The sequence below is a fragment of the Channa argus genome, chromosome 10 (genome assembly GCF_033026475.1).
Source record: "Channa argus isolate prfri chromosome 10, Channa argus male v1.0, whole genome shotgun sequence".
Taxonomy (NCBI): domain Eukaryota; kingdom Metazoa; phylum Chordata; class Actinopteri; order Anabantiformes; family Channidae; genus Channa; species Channa argus.
This window is the reverse complement of record NC_090206.1, coordinates 8,106,901-8,120,654: the sequence shown is the minus strand read 5'-3', so window position 1 is coordinate 8,120,654 and position 13,754 is coordinate 8,106,901. Positions and strand designations below refer to the sequence as shown.

Sequence of the window (13,754 nt, the reverse complement as noted above, 5' to 3'; positions counted from 1 at the left end):
TAAATCTTTTACATACATAAACAATTTATGTATGTAGAAACAATGTAGAAATTGAGATCACTAAGAAACAACCCATTAGAAATGAAGGAGAGGCATGGCTCCACTTCATCCTCTGATGTTCCTTGGTTGTGTTTCAACCTAATTCTATACAGTAATCACAGAATGAAAATCTGTTTGACATTGGTATGTTAGTGCACGGTCAGGATAAGTCATCTAAAATGCTAGAAGTAAACACTTGAGTTTTGTTTAGATATCCTTGGACACAACATTTGGTTTGCATCATACATTTTTACTTTTAGTTGCAGTTTTACTCCCCCTGTGAACATCCATATCCTGAAATTGACAGAATACAGTACACAGATGTGTTACTCTGTAAACATTTTCCCCATCTTCAGTGTGATTGTTTTGACCGAAACAGACACCAACCACCATCTGAGAGGAACATCTGTGCATTACAACGATCTGATTGCAGTTTAAAAGCTGGATCTCAACATGTCAAATATAAACTGAGACTTTCTAAGAAATCTGCTGTATGTGTGTGTGTGTGTGTGTGTGTGTGTGTGTGTGTGTGTGTGTGTGTGTGTGTTAGAGGCTGCAAATTTGTGTGCAGATATTTGAATGTTGGATAGTAGGATGATGACAGCAGAGTATGCTGGCAGTCGGGGGGAGAATAGAAGCTAACAAGCTGCTGATGCTAGCAAGGTCTGAGTCTGAACAAATTCAGCAGATACAGTGAAAAATACCCACAGCCACCTCGGTAACAGACAGCCATTGCATTATCTTTCCATGTAGGTCAATTTGAACATCCGACAGCCTGGGATTGCAGCACCATTGCCAAATGACAACACGGCTGAGTGAATGCAGGCAACACAGACTTTTACACTAAACTATTAACTGGTAGGGAAAAAAGCCGAATCCCTGAACTCACGTTAATGAAAGTTGAAAAGAAATATTCGAAGAAAGTTCTAGGAAAGTTCCTCCCAGCTTGTGTCTGTTTCTTTGGCTGCCGGCTGTTCCTGAACTTCGCCAGAGCCATGTACTTGTTTCCCAAAACGATCCAAAGAGAGCTGTCAGTCACAATCAGTGTGCCCTAAAAACCTTGTTAAGAAAGATGCTGCTGGCCCAGCTGCTACTACTTTTACATTTATTTCTGTGGGTGGAATTTGTGATGCATAATGTGACCGTCCAACCTAGTAATTATTTGAAGAAGGGCCGTGAGAAATTAGAGCACCGTCAGAAGCTTTAATTTGACGGCTGTGGAAGATTTCTTATTGTTTTTCTTGAAAAGATAAAAGAGCCATTCTGACTATGACTATGTAGTTGAAATTTTTTCATTATACATTTAATATGATTCTATATGTGGAAATACTGAAAACAGCCAAGTGTTAGTTTTATGAGACAGTGAACGTAACTAACTAGTATTTAACTTGCTGTTTTGAGGTACTTTTAGTTTACTTTAGTTTTTACACATGTACACTTGATGGCTGTAATTATTAGTGAGTTTTTCTAAATCACACGGTACATTTTTAAGTTTGAAAAAAAAAACAAAGCAGTGTAATAGTTATAATAATCAAATTATGTAACTATTTAAATATGAATAAAAATAATTATGTAAATACAAAAGCAAAACACAAAGACCATTTTCCAGCAATTCTCATTCTTTTGTTTCTTTCTGTTGGATTTATAATATGACATACCTTTACTTGACTCTTTACTTAGACTTTCAATGCAGGACTTTTAGTTTTAGTTTTTTAATTATTATTTTTAATGTGGTATTTTTTTTTCCATGTAAAATATTTGACTACATCATCTAGTACTGTAATCCTAAAATTGTATGCAGTTAGTCCAAATACCACAGTTGGAGAGATTACCATCTAGCAATTAAAAGAAAACAGTTCTCCATTAAAAAAACAAATTATCTTTCATTGACTCTGAAAGCATTTGTTGATACATTTTCTACAGATTTGACAAAAAAAAAGCATTTGAACAAAATGTTGTTGTATCTAGCAAAAATTGCATGAATTTGTTAGTTTTTTAAATGAATAGTAATTTTCTATTTTGGTCTGTTTTATGTAATCATAATGTAAATATATATTTCAAAGGCTTACTGTCAATCAGATAAAACAAGTAATTTAAAGACGGTGTCTTGGGCTGTAGAAAATAAAAAACAGACTTCTTAATAATTAAAACACTCTTTATTTTCCGTCCTGCATTTTAACTTCTCCGGCCATTCTAGATGCTGTTGTTTCAACAAACATTAGGAAAAAAATAAAACCTGGTCTCTGCTTGGCTCCAAACCCAGATGCTATTGTGTTTAAGCCACATTTCATCAGACTATGCCGCTGAATGCCAACGCTTTCTTCAGCCAAGTCCCAAAGATCTTCCCATATGTCTACTCGTAGTCCTTTGCACTTTGCACTATGGCTTGCATTTTGGTGACTCATTCCATTGTGCAATATGTGGACATTCTTTTAATGTTACATTTGCATTTCACTGCTGGGACGATCCTTTTCCCGTTAATCATACTGAGTCATCTACTTGTGGCAAATTATGTATCCTGACACGTCAGTATCTTAATGCGCTTTAAAGGCCTTCAGTTCTGCCTTTAGTTTTCACAGAAAATATGAAGTAAAAAGGAAGAGAAATTGATTGAATGGGCAAATACAAGGAGCCCATATTTTAAACATCCGTTGCTATTGAGCACTTATGCCACTTTGCTCATTAGAAATATGTTGACTCACCACCTTGCATGCACCCGCCCCCACCTCACTCCTTATTTTCTTTCCCTCTACCTCTCCCAACATATCTGTCTCTCTTCTTTTCTGTCGCTCGATCATTGTCTCCCTCACGCTCTCTCCTCCTCCTTTCCCCCGCCCTGTCCCTCCTTCTGGCGGGTTGGCAGTTCTGAGGTAGTTGCTGTCTGCATAGCTAAGGGAAATGTCAGCAGTACACACAGAAAAATGGGTCAGAACATTACAACGCTCCCTGCACATGCTCAGTGGTTGACACACAGGGCTGGGGCTATAACCACAGAGTGAATCAGATCACTGTGTCCTCTCATATCATCTGCCATGCGTGAATGTTCCCACTTCTCACTCCTGTCTTTTCTCATCAATTATTGACTGCACACAACAGCTCACGGCTAGGTTCACCACTGCTGCAATCAGTATGCAGTGGTCTGGACATGGAGAGGATGAGGGGGAGAGGGTACCATTTTGGTAATAGCATGGTTGTGTTTTCCAAATGCCAAATAAGTAAGGGAGAAAAAGAAAAGGACACTGCCATGAATTCATCGTTTTTTTCCTTTGTCCTTTCCTCTCTCCTTTCTATCACTTATATCTGTCAGACATCCCACACTCGAATATTTTTCCGCCACAAGTCTTGGCCCAACCTGGGTGCAAATAGAAAATAGCTATAATAGCTGCTAGATTGTCAGGCACACAAACTTGCTACGAGGGACTTAAATTGCTTCCCTACACTCTCTCCTCTCTTTTTCTGTTTCTCTCTCTTTCTCTCTCTCTCTAACACACAGACACACACACACACACTTTGGGAAAGCCTTTGGGCAGATGCAGATAAGGCTGATAGAGGAGAGGCATTTGATAGCACACAGTGGAATCCATCTGACCAGCTTGGGTAATAGTTTGTTCCTTTGTGCTGTCTGGCGGTCCTGCCCTCGTAAACGCCACGCCGTGGACCCACCAGTGTTTACCGCACAAAGTGTTTTAAAGTGCATGTGGTGAAATCGCAAGAGACAGTCAGATAAACTGTCTGTTTCCTTTTCGTTCCCTTCAGATATTATGGCCCCACACACAGACTCCGACCCTCTCTTCTCCTCTCCTCGTCTCTTCCTGTCATTCTGTTCTCTCCTCTTTAGAAGTGTGGTTCTTTCAGGCAGAGTTAAAGCCCGAGCAATAAATAAGGCATATTATGGCCTTTTAACGTGATGAATAATGTAAAACAATAAAAAGTTAATATATAACTACTTTACCCTCATTCTGCCATGGCTAAGTGTATTGTAAGTATATTCTAGGTGTGTTGGTATGTGTGTGCATGAATGTGTGTGAGTGTCCTATGCTCTCATGAATGTGTCAGTGTTGGAAAGGCCTGTCTGAGTGTTTGCTGAAGGAGTTGCTGATGTAGATGTGAGCTCATTTCTTTTACGACAGGACAGGGATACTGGTGTGTTTCACAGACGTTCACTAAATTGTCCTTCCATTTTTTTGTGCTTTCATCTTCACCTCTGAGATGCTTTCAACGCAAAGATAACCTTCTCTGTGTATAAAAGATATGTTAAAAGATAATAAAAAGTAACCCTTACTGATGCAGAGGAACAACTCATTGTGATTCAGTGCATAAAGCCTGCCAAGATTAACCTTGTGTGTGTGTTTTGTTTTATTTCTCACAGTCCCAAATGCTGCAAACCCTGCGGTGCCGGAGACTCCAGAGGTCACCATACCGAAGTCCACTCCCAGTCCAACTGACGGGAAGGGTCGGTCGGAAGGAACCTCTGGTGAGCAGATTGACAGACAAACATTACCCATATAAAGTGCTTATCGAAGCTCATTACAGAATACTTTTCTGAAGTGCAAATATTTTAGTAAAATCATTTTTTTATGTAAAAATTCACAGCCTCAAGGGTTCTGCTAATAATTAATCACATTTAGCCTGAAAAAAAGAAAATAAAAATCATAGTTAAGTCTCCCTAAGTTCGCATTCTCTCACATGGCTTCCTCATGCTGCAAGCGTTCCTTTGATTTCTGGGGGTCAACATGCTAAAACTGGTATAAAACCAATGTTGTACAGAGTCAAATAATTCTCGCTGAAATGCAGCAACAATATGAAACCACACCCAAAACACACAGAGCTCACCCTGAGTCACTTTGCTTATTCGTACTGTACAGAAAGGCTGTGCTGCACCCAAGGAGACTCAAAGACAGACTGCTTTATTACACATCTTTTTTTAAGCTCATTTGAATTGCAAATAGATGAAGATTAAAAGCAGAGATAATTGAAGAAGTCACTCAAGCCTCCTTAGATGTGCTGGATCCTACTTGTTTCTTGTTTTCACTTGTACCTTTCATAGCTGCCTCCCACAGGAGGTATCATTTCTTTTCTTCTTTATTTTTTTTTAGATCACTCCTTACACTAACTTTTTGACTTACTCCACAACTTTGCATTGCACAAACTTTCTCCAAGTACAGACTGTTCTGCCTGTCCCAATGCGATAAGCGTCCTCATTTAATAATTGCTTATTTGACATTAGTGGCTCTATAAAAAGATTTTCTAATGTCACTTTTCCCTATTCCCGGGCTTTTACCTGTCTACCATTGTCAGATCAGTGATTATGTCAAGTGAAGAAGTGGAGGGTGGATTGAAGGACATGTCACCGCAGTTTCAGGGGCTGATATTTCAGGAATGAAATTTCTGACAGGCTCTCTCCAGTGCCCAGTATGTATGAAATTCCTCGGGCCTCTGATTTCACTGATAATGTGCAACTCGGTAGCTTTCAGTGATGTCATTTAGTCATGATAAGGCATAAGGCAGGGTTATCCCCTTCTCAGTAAATGGTTAAGTGTGCAGTGGTCAGTCGAGTGTGGAGACACAGTCATTAGTGGGGATGGCAGTCTCTGGAGGCTTTTGTGTGTCTGTTGGTGGGTTTGTTGGCGTGGGGGGGGGGGGGGGGGGGGGGGGGGGGGTCATGGACAGTGAAGAGGCACTGGTAGAGGGAGAGGGGGTGAATTTGTGCTGCTCTGCTCTTTGGCAGCAGCTGCATGCATACATGGAAAACAGATTTGGTTCTTCTCAGGTTTCAGCGGAGCCAGTCGTACTCGCTCCCATCCCGTAACAAAAACCCTTTCTCCCCCATCCTGAACCCCCTGCACAAAAGGATAAAATAAAATCAGATGTGCAGATATGCCCTCCGTGGTTTTTTTTTATTTTTCCATATCTTACTTGACCTTTGCCATAGAAACGTGGCCTCGACATGTCATACAGCTTGCCCAGGCTCAATCCTATCGGACCAGGGATCTTTGTTCTGTTGAGTGATGACTGCAGATTTCATTAGGAGGCTATTTTGATTCCACTAATTCAATTGGATTACATCAGTAGCGCTGTGTGTTGGGTAAAGCCAACAAAGTAATGTGATGTACAAATGATAGGACTGAGTTATAGGCCATGTTATTACTTCTCTGATTGTTTAGCAGTCTCTGAAGGGACTACATGGAAAGTATTTGGTTAGGGAGTGGTACTGATTTTATTTATTGGCTTTTTATTAAATAAAAGTCCATTTTAATTTGGCCTTCCCCAGTTTTATTAATATTTAGTTTTAGACAACACTCATAATTTAGAGAAAACTGCAATACCAAACAGCAGTGTCTCAAAATAATGGTGAGAATACAGCCACTCTCTATTTTTGAATATAGTGCTGCTAAATAAACCATTTTTAGAGTCACAAAGTAAGTGAAACAAGAACAGGCGACGGTGCTGAAAAGCTTTTCCACTGCAATATTTTCAGCCCTCCATATATCCTTTTCAGATGGTAAACACACCCTGTGGCACATATGAAACCCATCTTTTTGATGTACCTATTTGATCTCTTTTTTGGTAGAATAAATCTCAAAAACATAAATTTGAATATATGTCGTAAAGACATGAAAGGTCTTTCCCTATTCTTCAAAAAATGTTGGACTACCCTCCTTACAGCAAAATAAAAAGGACGGCATTCTCCTTTACTGGCCCAATCCCTGACCCTTCTTTTCTTCTTGTTCTAGACCCCATGAATCAAGACCCGAGTTCCTCGTCAAGCTTCTTCGGCTCCAAAGTTGCCGTGTTCTCTGCCATCGGAGCCGGCTGCATCATCTTCCTTCTGCTCATCCTCCTCCTTGTCATCCTGCTCATCAAGATGCGCAAGCGTGCCAGGAAAAACTCCCATTCACAGCCCCGCCCCTCAGCGCTCTCACTCAGCACGCTGTCCAATCCCAAGCTGCCCGGAGGCACGGCTGGCACGGAACCAAGTGACATCATCATTCCGCTGCGGACAGAGAACAACTACTGCCCTCACTATGAGAAAGTGAGTGGCGACTATGGCCATCCCGTCTACATTGTCCAGGAGATGCCCCCGCAGAGCCCTGCCAACATCTACTACAAAGTCTGACATGATCCAAACAACCAGCGACACAGCCAGGAGAGGGAAAAGGAGGAGCGCTTGATTTATGTTCTTGGGAAGAACACTTTCCTTTGCATTATGGGGACTTGATCCTTCTTTAAGCCCCTGTTATTTCTACCACCTGCTGCACAAATCTGGAGAGACACGCACTGACCAGTTACCAGTGGGGTTGAGAACCGACTTATGAGAGAGGTTTATTCTGTTTATTCTGTCCCCCCCAACAAAACCCGCAGCCCTTGCCTTGTGGTCCCCTCACCTCCCACCTACTACATCTCCCTGCTGTGCTCTGAAGGGAGGGGGGGGCTGGAGTGAACCAACGGGTGAAAGTCCAGCTTCCTCATTCGCTGTTCCCTTTAACGGGCAGGATATAACTTATCTCAGTTCCCTGAAGTACAGTCTGTGCTACACCCAATTAAACACACCATCCTAGCACACTAGCCAGCAACTGGCAGACACAGGCCCCCAACGCCTCTCAGCCTGGAGTTTGTGTGCAAGCATAAAACTTGTGCGTGCGTGCGTGCGTGCGTGTGCGTGTGCGTGTGTGTGTGTGTGTGTTCGTCAGGGCTGGGCCAGGAAACTCTCCAGATAGCTCAGGTATCAATCAGACACAGTGTGTGAAAAAATGTGTTCCTCTCCCTTTGCACCTCTGATGTTTGCCTTACTTACTATTTTCTGATGGAGGATTTCCTTGATCCCTGATTCAGTTCACAAAGCAGTTGTATTTTGTTAGATTTCCTACAAGTGCACAATGTATAGAGTTGAATAAGTCATCATTATTACTCCATTATCTCACCGCCCACTTCATCCATTGCACAAATTTATTTCCTGAGAAAGTACCTTGACCTGGACTGTTGATGTATGTGTGTGTTTCCAGATGTACTCCCTTCTCCACTGGTCTGATATGAGCGTTACCATCACTCTGGTTTTTATGAACTACTTTGAATGTATCTGAGGGTGTTACCCCTGTGAGTATGTGTATGTGAGCTTGGGCATGTCCAGACCAGTCTTGTTTCTGGGCAGACTTATTGGCTTAGGGGTAAAACAGTAAGTTACTGTATCGTTAGCTTCAAAAACAAGACAGACAGACTGACGCGCCAACGGAGAGACAAGATATTACCAAACCCTTTCCAGTGCTCCACTTGGCATCAATTAAAGCCTTTATTGTGTGTCATGAGCTTTTAGTGAGATGGTTTTTTAAGACAGCAGGCAGGCTGATATTTGTTTGTTCTAGCTTCTGGTGCTACAGTGTAAGCATCAAACAGTTAGTTTGGTGCCTGCTGCTTGGACGAAGTGGGCGTAGGTTGGATGGTCGACAGCGATTGGCTGGCCTACATAGGTAGGCTGCCCTATATATAAGTTGGACAGCTACTGCTGAACATTGGGATACAGTATTGTCAGATGCCAATTGGCTGCCATCTGTAGATGAGTCAGTGGAGTGCACAGTCAGTGGTGTTGCCAGCGTGTGACTAATCTATGTGCCATCTACATGCCCACACTCACCAGCCGGAGGACAGGGAGAGAGAGGGATACAGGAGAAAATGTTTGTGTGACTTGACTTTAACCTGAGAGGAAGATGGCGACAGGGATAGGGATAAGGTGTGCGTCGAAGGGGTGGAGGTAGTTTAGCATTCATTTTTCCATCCCCTCACCAGTTGTGCTGTGAATAAAAATGCTGTGCAGAATATTCCACAGTCAAGGTGTTCAGCCAGCGAGGACACTGCAGCTCAGCTATCACACAGCCCAGGGCAGCGGCACCAAGACAGAATTTACTGCAGCTGGGTGTGTGCATGTGTGCACGCCGAAGCTCGCATTTAGTTGTGGGGAAATGTTTGAATCTGCCTCTGTGCACATGTAGGTGCTTCTCTTGTGTGTGTGAGTGCTTATTTGTGCTTATATTCGCAGTTTTTCTCTCCATGAGTGAGTGTGTGTGTGTGTGTGTATGTGTGAATGCTTCTATGGTCTAAGCAGCTGAACAGACTTGTTTTGGGACTGAAACTAGGTGCTCCAAACAGTGTGTCTGCCAAAATACAGAGCGCCGCAGTCCCAGTTAATGATGTGTGAGGGGTGAGGGGAGCAGATGAGGACAGCTATTCCTCAGCACGTGGACACGAGGTGACGTTTGACGCACATGTGCACACACAGCCACACACACACACGCACACAGAGACTGACGGCTCCAGGTTTATCTCCAGTCATACACTCGGACTGCTGGTGAATGTTTATTCACCGGCAGAGACACCCATCATCCACTGCCACATACTATTGCCGTCCACAGAGAGGCCTACACACTGCTGAGTTAAAAGGCAGCCCAGCTTGAAGACTCATGGAAGACTCCAATGGCTTTTGCGTGTCGTTAACCTCAGAGTTAACAAGCTAAGCAGCTGCTCTTTCTTTTGTGGCCCTGTGTTTTAACTCAGCATGCAGCCCTCAGTGGCCCTCTGTGAAACACATCTAGATCAAATATTTTTGTTTTGGATCGGTGCGCATCCATTCACCTACAACAGCCAAGGGAGTCATTACCAGATTACCACAAACCATATCTCATTTTCATTCATTCTAGTGACCACATAATGTTATTGAAATTAGAAGGAGAAAAAAATTAAAGGAGATAACAGAGAAATGTAAATATATGGATAGAGCCCAATTTAAGATGTAATTTCACCTGAACACTGCTCATAAGAAAAATTTAAGATTAGATTTTTGTAATGGAGGATGTTTGTAAATAGCTGTCTTTTTAAAGTGTGTTTTGTATGAATCCTTGCATTTTTGTCTCCATTTGGAACATGTTTTTCTTTTCTTTTAGAGGTAAACTGAACATTGCAACATTGCAACATATGAGCTGTCTTTTATTTTTTTTGCAGCAGCAGCATCCAGTATTGTCCAAAAGTCTTTGTTACCACACGTGTTAAAAAAGAAAACCTAGGGTTCCGAGTTTTAACATCGACATTCAACAGAACTCTAATTTCTCAAAAACAGTTCATGACTGAAGCGTTGTCAGCGAGCGCCTGTGAAATGAATAGGTCATTGAAACTATGAATGATAAGGTTCCTTCCCTGTTGGAGACAGCACTTAACTCTGCATATAAAGACTGTGTTATTCCACTGCCTTTGAGTTACCTACACCTTCCACTCCATTATAAGATGTAACAAAACATTTTGGTGCACAAAGATGAATCTTTTCTCAGTTCTAACAAGACTATCGGGCTAGACAGAGTGAGGCGGGGGGGAAGTACAGGAGAGGAAAAAAGGAAAAGGGGCCGTGCATGAGCGTGCGACTGTACTGCGTTCGCTAATAAATCATCCGGTTTACACCACTCATTATCTCCCAGGCGGTCCTTTGTTTTAAAGTTGCTCTCTCCTGCTCTTTCTCTTCCTCCGCCCCTCTCCCTCGTCATCCCTCCTTTCCTGATTTAGCACAAGGATGTTGGTTACTCATGGTATGAGCCTCACTGTAGGTTGATTTCTGCTATTGTTCAAAGCCACAGTATTATTTTTCAGTGTGCATGTGTAAGCAAAACCTGTTGAATTTGTTTCTTTTTGTTTGAATCATAACTGTCAAGTTTTGTTATTTTCTTTTATTCTTTCTTTCCTTTTTTTTTCCTTTTTTGCCCTTCACTTTTTCGCCGCTTCTCAACATAACCTATTGGCACCAGCTACAATGGAAATAACGTTCCACCAGTTTGGAAACTACCGCATATTGATAAATAAAATTTTTCCCATGGAATTGTTTCTGGAGTGATGTGCTTTATTTCTTGCTTCTTTGTCTTCCCTTTGAGCTTTGCAAATGTGGGTAAAAGATTTCATTTCCCATCTCAGTGACCACCTTGGTTCGTGGTGGGAGCATAAACCAGCCGCCCACGCTCACAGCACGTCTCTCTCAGCCCCCCTAAACCCTCACCTCAGGGGTCAGTGCTGCACAGATGGGTTTGTTCTGATACATTAGTCAGATTGAAATCACAAGCAGGCTTCATAAATTTATATTCGGGCTGTATGGACACGCCTTTTTGCATAGTAACTAATACCCATATCAACCCACTCTGCCCTGGTGTCCTCCAAAATTACATTTCTTCATACATGATTAAATCTGATTGGTTGCACTCTGCATTTCCATTGCGTTTGTCTGAAATTACAGTCTGCGTTTATCCATCTGAGGAACAAACTCCAAGTCCTTGGTGAAAGCAGAGATGGCATGAAATGTTATTAAAGTGATTGGGCATTTTCTCTGACAAACACATCAGTGTTTGTGGGCATGGCTTTCGTGTGGCTGATGATGTGAGCAGAGACAGAGTGGGCGAGTAAAGAGACTGATGGCAGGAGAGAAAAAGTCCCCCCCCCCCCTCAACACACACACTTCTCACTTCTACCCCCACCCTTGCTGTTTCTCTCTGTGCCCCAGGGCAGGTACGTTCATCTGTTTTTCTGGCCCGGTCCCGAGACGCCCCCATAGATCCATGTTACTGTGGGTTTATTAAAACCTTCCCCCCACTGAGCTACTGTGTGTGACTGCATATTTTTCTGTGCATGTGTGTGCATGTGTGTGCGTGTGTGTGCGCGCATTTGCCACAGGGTTCTTCTGTTGTTCTACAAGAGTCAACATCACACAAATAAGAGAATATTACTGTTTCAGCATGCACTGCAGCGTTTTACTATTTAATTTTTTGGCAACATTCTCTAGATGTTTATAAATTTAAATTCTTCTTACTCAATAGGCCAGTGTATCCAGCACTTCAGTAGTTTATATTTATAAATATTGCACTTACCAGAAGACTTCTGCAAGTTGCAGTGGTGATCTAGGGTTGTCGTTTTCATTTGAATTAAATAAGTCCAGTTTCATGTCAGCATTTTAGCCTGTGCATGCTTAGAGCTGACTTAATTTGCATATCTAAACACTAGTGCATTTAAAAAAAAACTGCTGCTAAACACAACTCACGAGTTTTCACTTTTATGCCAGCATGTGCAATTCCCCCACATAGTTTTTTTTAATTGCGTAACATGGTCGCTCATATGTCTTTATAGATGGTACAATTCACCTGGGAAAGCAACAGCTGCCAGCAGTTTGAAGTGACTTGGGAACAATTTAACTCACACTCACTTTCATCCATGACCATGAATACTAATTGTGAATAGAGCTTCCAAGGAAGCTTTTTTCCCCCAGTTCAGTTTTTTAAAAAAAACTCTTTTAATGTGGAAAAGAAGTACATTACTGGAGATCATAATAGAGTCACTTGCCATATTTCTGAAATTGTGTTGAATTTTCTTCTTAGGCCATAATATAAATTCATAACATGTGGCCACTGTAGTAATTACTGTCAACCTGATGTTAAATGAGCAGAAGGTCTTTTGAGGCACAGCACAGATGAAGGATTTTCTGAATTCAGCTTAGACTTCACTGGTGGTTGTTTGCCTCAGATTATCACCAGCTGGTTGTAAATTATTGTAGTTTGCTTATCATTTTGTTTGCTACTACATCACTGCCTGCAAGTCTTGTTTAGCTCTGATGAGACCACAAGGACAGTAGAGTTTGCGAAGAAGCCATGGATGGAAAATAAAGTTGTCAGTGGGAAATGTAAATTGATAGCTAACCAGATGAGGGAAAGAATTCAATAACACTCATATGATTCCTTTAATGGTGTAAGTTGGCACCGCATCTTAGTTTCCCCTCACGTTATTTCACACACACTGCTCCTACACAAAATCTGCTGCATGTGCGCACACTATCCTTGATCTGTTGAAGCAAGCAGGTTCAAACTCCTCAACTGTGACCATGCATCCCTAGGGAGAAGCGGTCAATATATCTCTTAAGCGATTTAATGTGGCATCTCCTAATGTTTTTTCATATGGATCATACAGGAGACTAGTACCACATGCCGGAATCAATATGACATGCTATGGGACATGTTCTTTCTCATGTAATGTACATATACATATTTAATGAGTTAATGCATCACTTACCATTCATTAATAATGCAGGCCTGCTAATGTCTTTCATTAAATGCCGCTCATCAAATATCAAGCAGATTTTGGGGTAATCTTAGAGCTACAGTGGAAATTTGAGACAGCACAAAGAAAAGGAAACTAAGAGAAGAAAAACCTTGAAAGGAGAGTTCATTAGTCAAACTGCAACATATGGATCGTTCATGAAAGCGCTAATTAATATGATTCAAATTCAACTCAATGGGGGGAACTATATATCTAAACAAAGTTCCTCTTTAATCCCCGTGAGGGGCAGGAAATGGAAATTCCACCAAAGCATCTTGGTTCTCCTGGGTCATGGTTGGCTTCATTTTTATGTTTCGTTTTACACACACACGCACGCACGCACACACGCACACACACACACACACACACACAGCCGTCAGCCACATATTGATGGCATTGTTATGACCAGAACATGCCTGATCAGGCCTGGGCTATGGCAGGGGTCCAGGTCTGACCGCGACTCATCAATCATACAGGGAGTGAAAGAACCAAAGAGGCGTACACGCATAAAAAAGTCACGCACACACACTTGTGGGAGAAATAGCTAAGGCAGCTGGCTGCTGGGTCACAGGTGTGGAGACCAAGGAAGAAAGTGGAAATTATTTCCT

The 13,754-nt window shown here is 41.9% G+C and overlaps 1 protein-coding gene across 1 annotated transcript in view; it reads left to right on the top strand.

Moving 5' to 3' along the window:
- The window catches only part of efnb1 (ephrin-B1), a 59,004-nt gene extending 48,108 nt beyond the window's left edge, over nt 1-10,896 (top strand). Inside the window, exons 4-5 of the mRNA XM_067517553.1 lie at nt 4,409-4,513; nt 6,774-10,896. Of these exons, the coding sequence (XP_067373654.1) occupies nt 4,409-4,513; nt 6,774-7,156 (488 nt within the window). The 3' untranslated portion in view covers nt 7,157-10,896. The remainder of the gene's footprint in view (nt 1-4,408; nt 4,514-6,773) is intronic.
- The last annotated feature ends 2,858 nt before the right edge of the window (nt 10,897-13,754 follow it).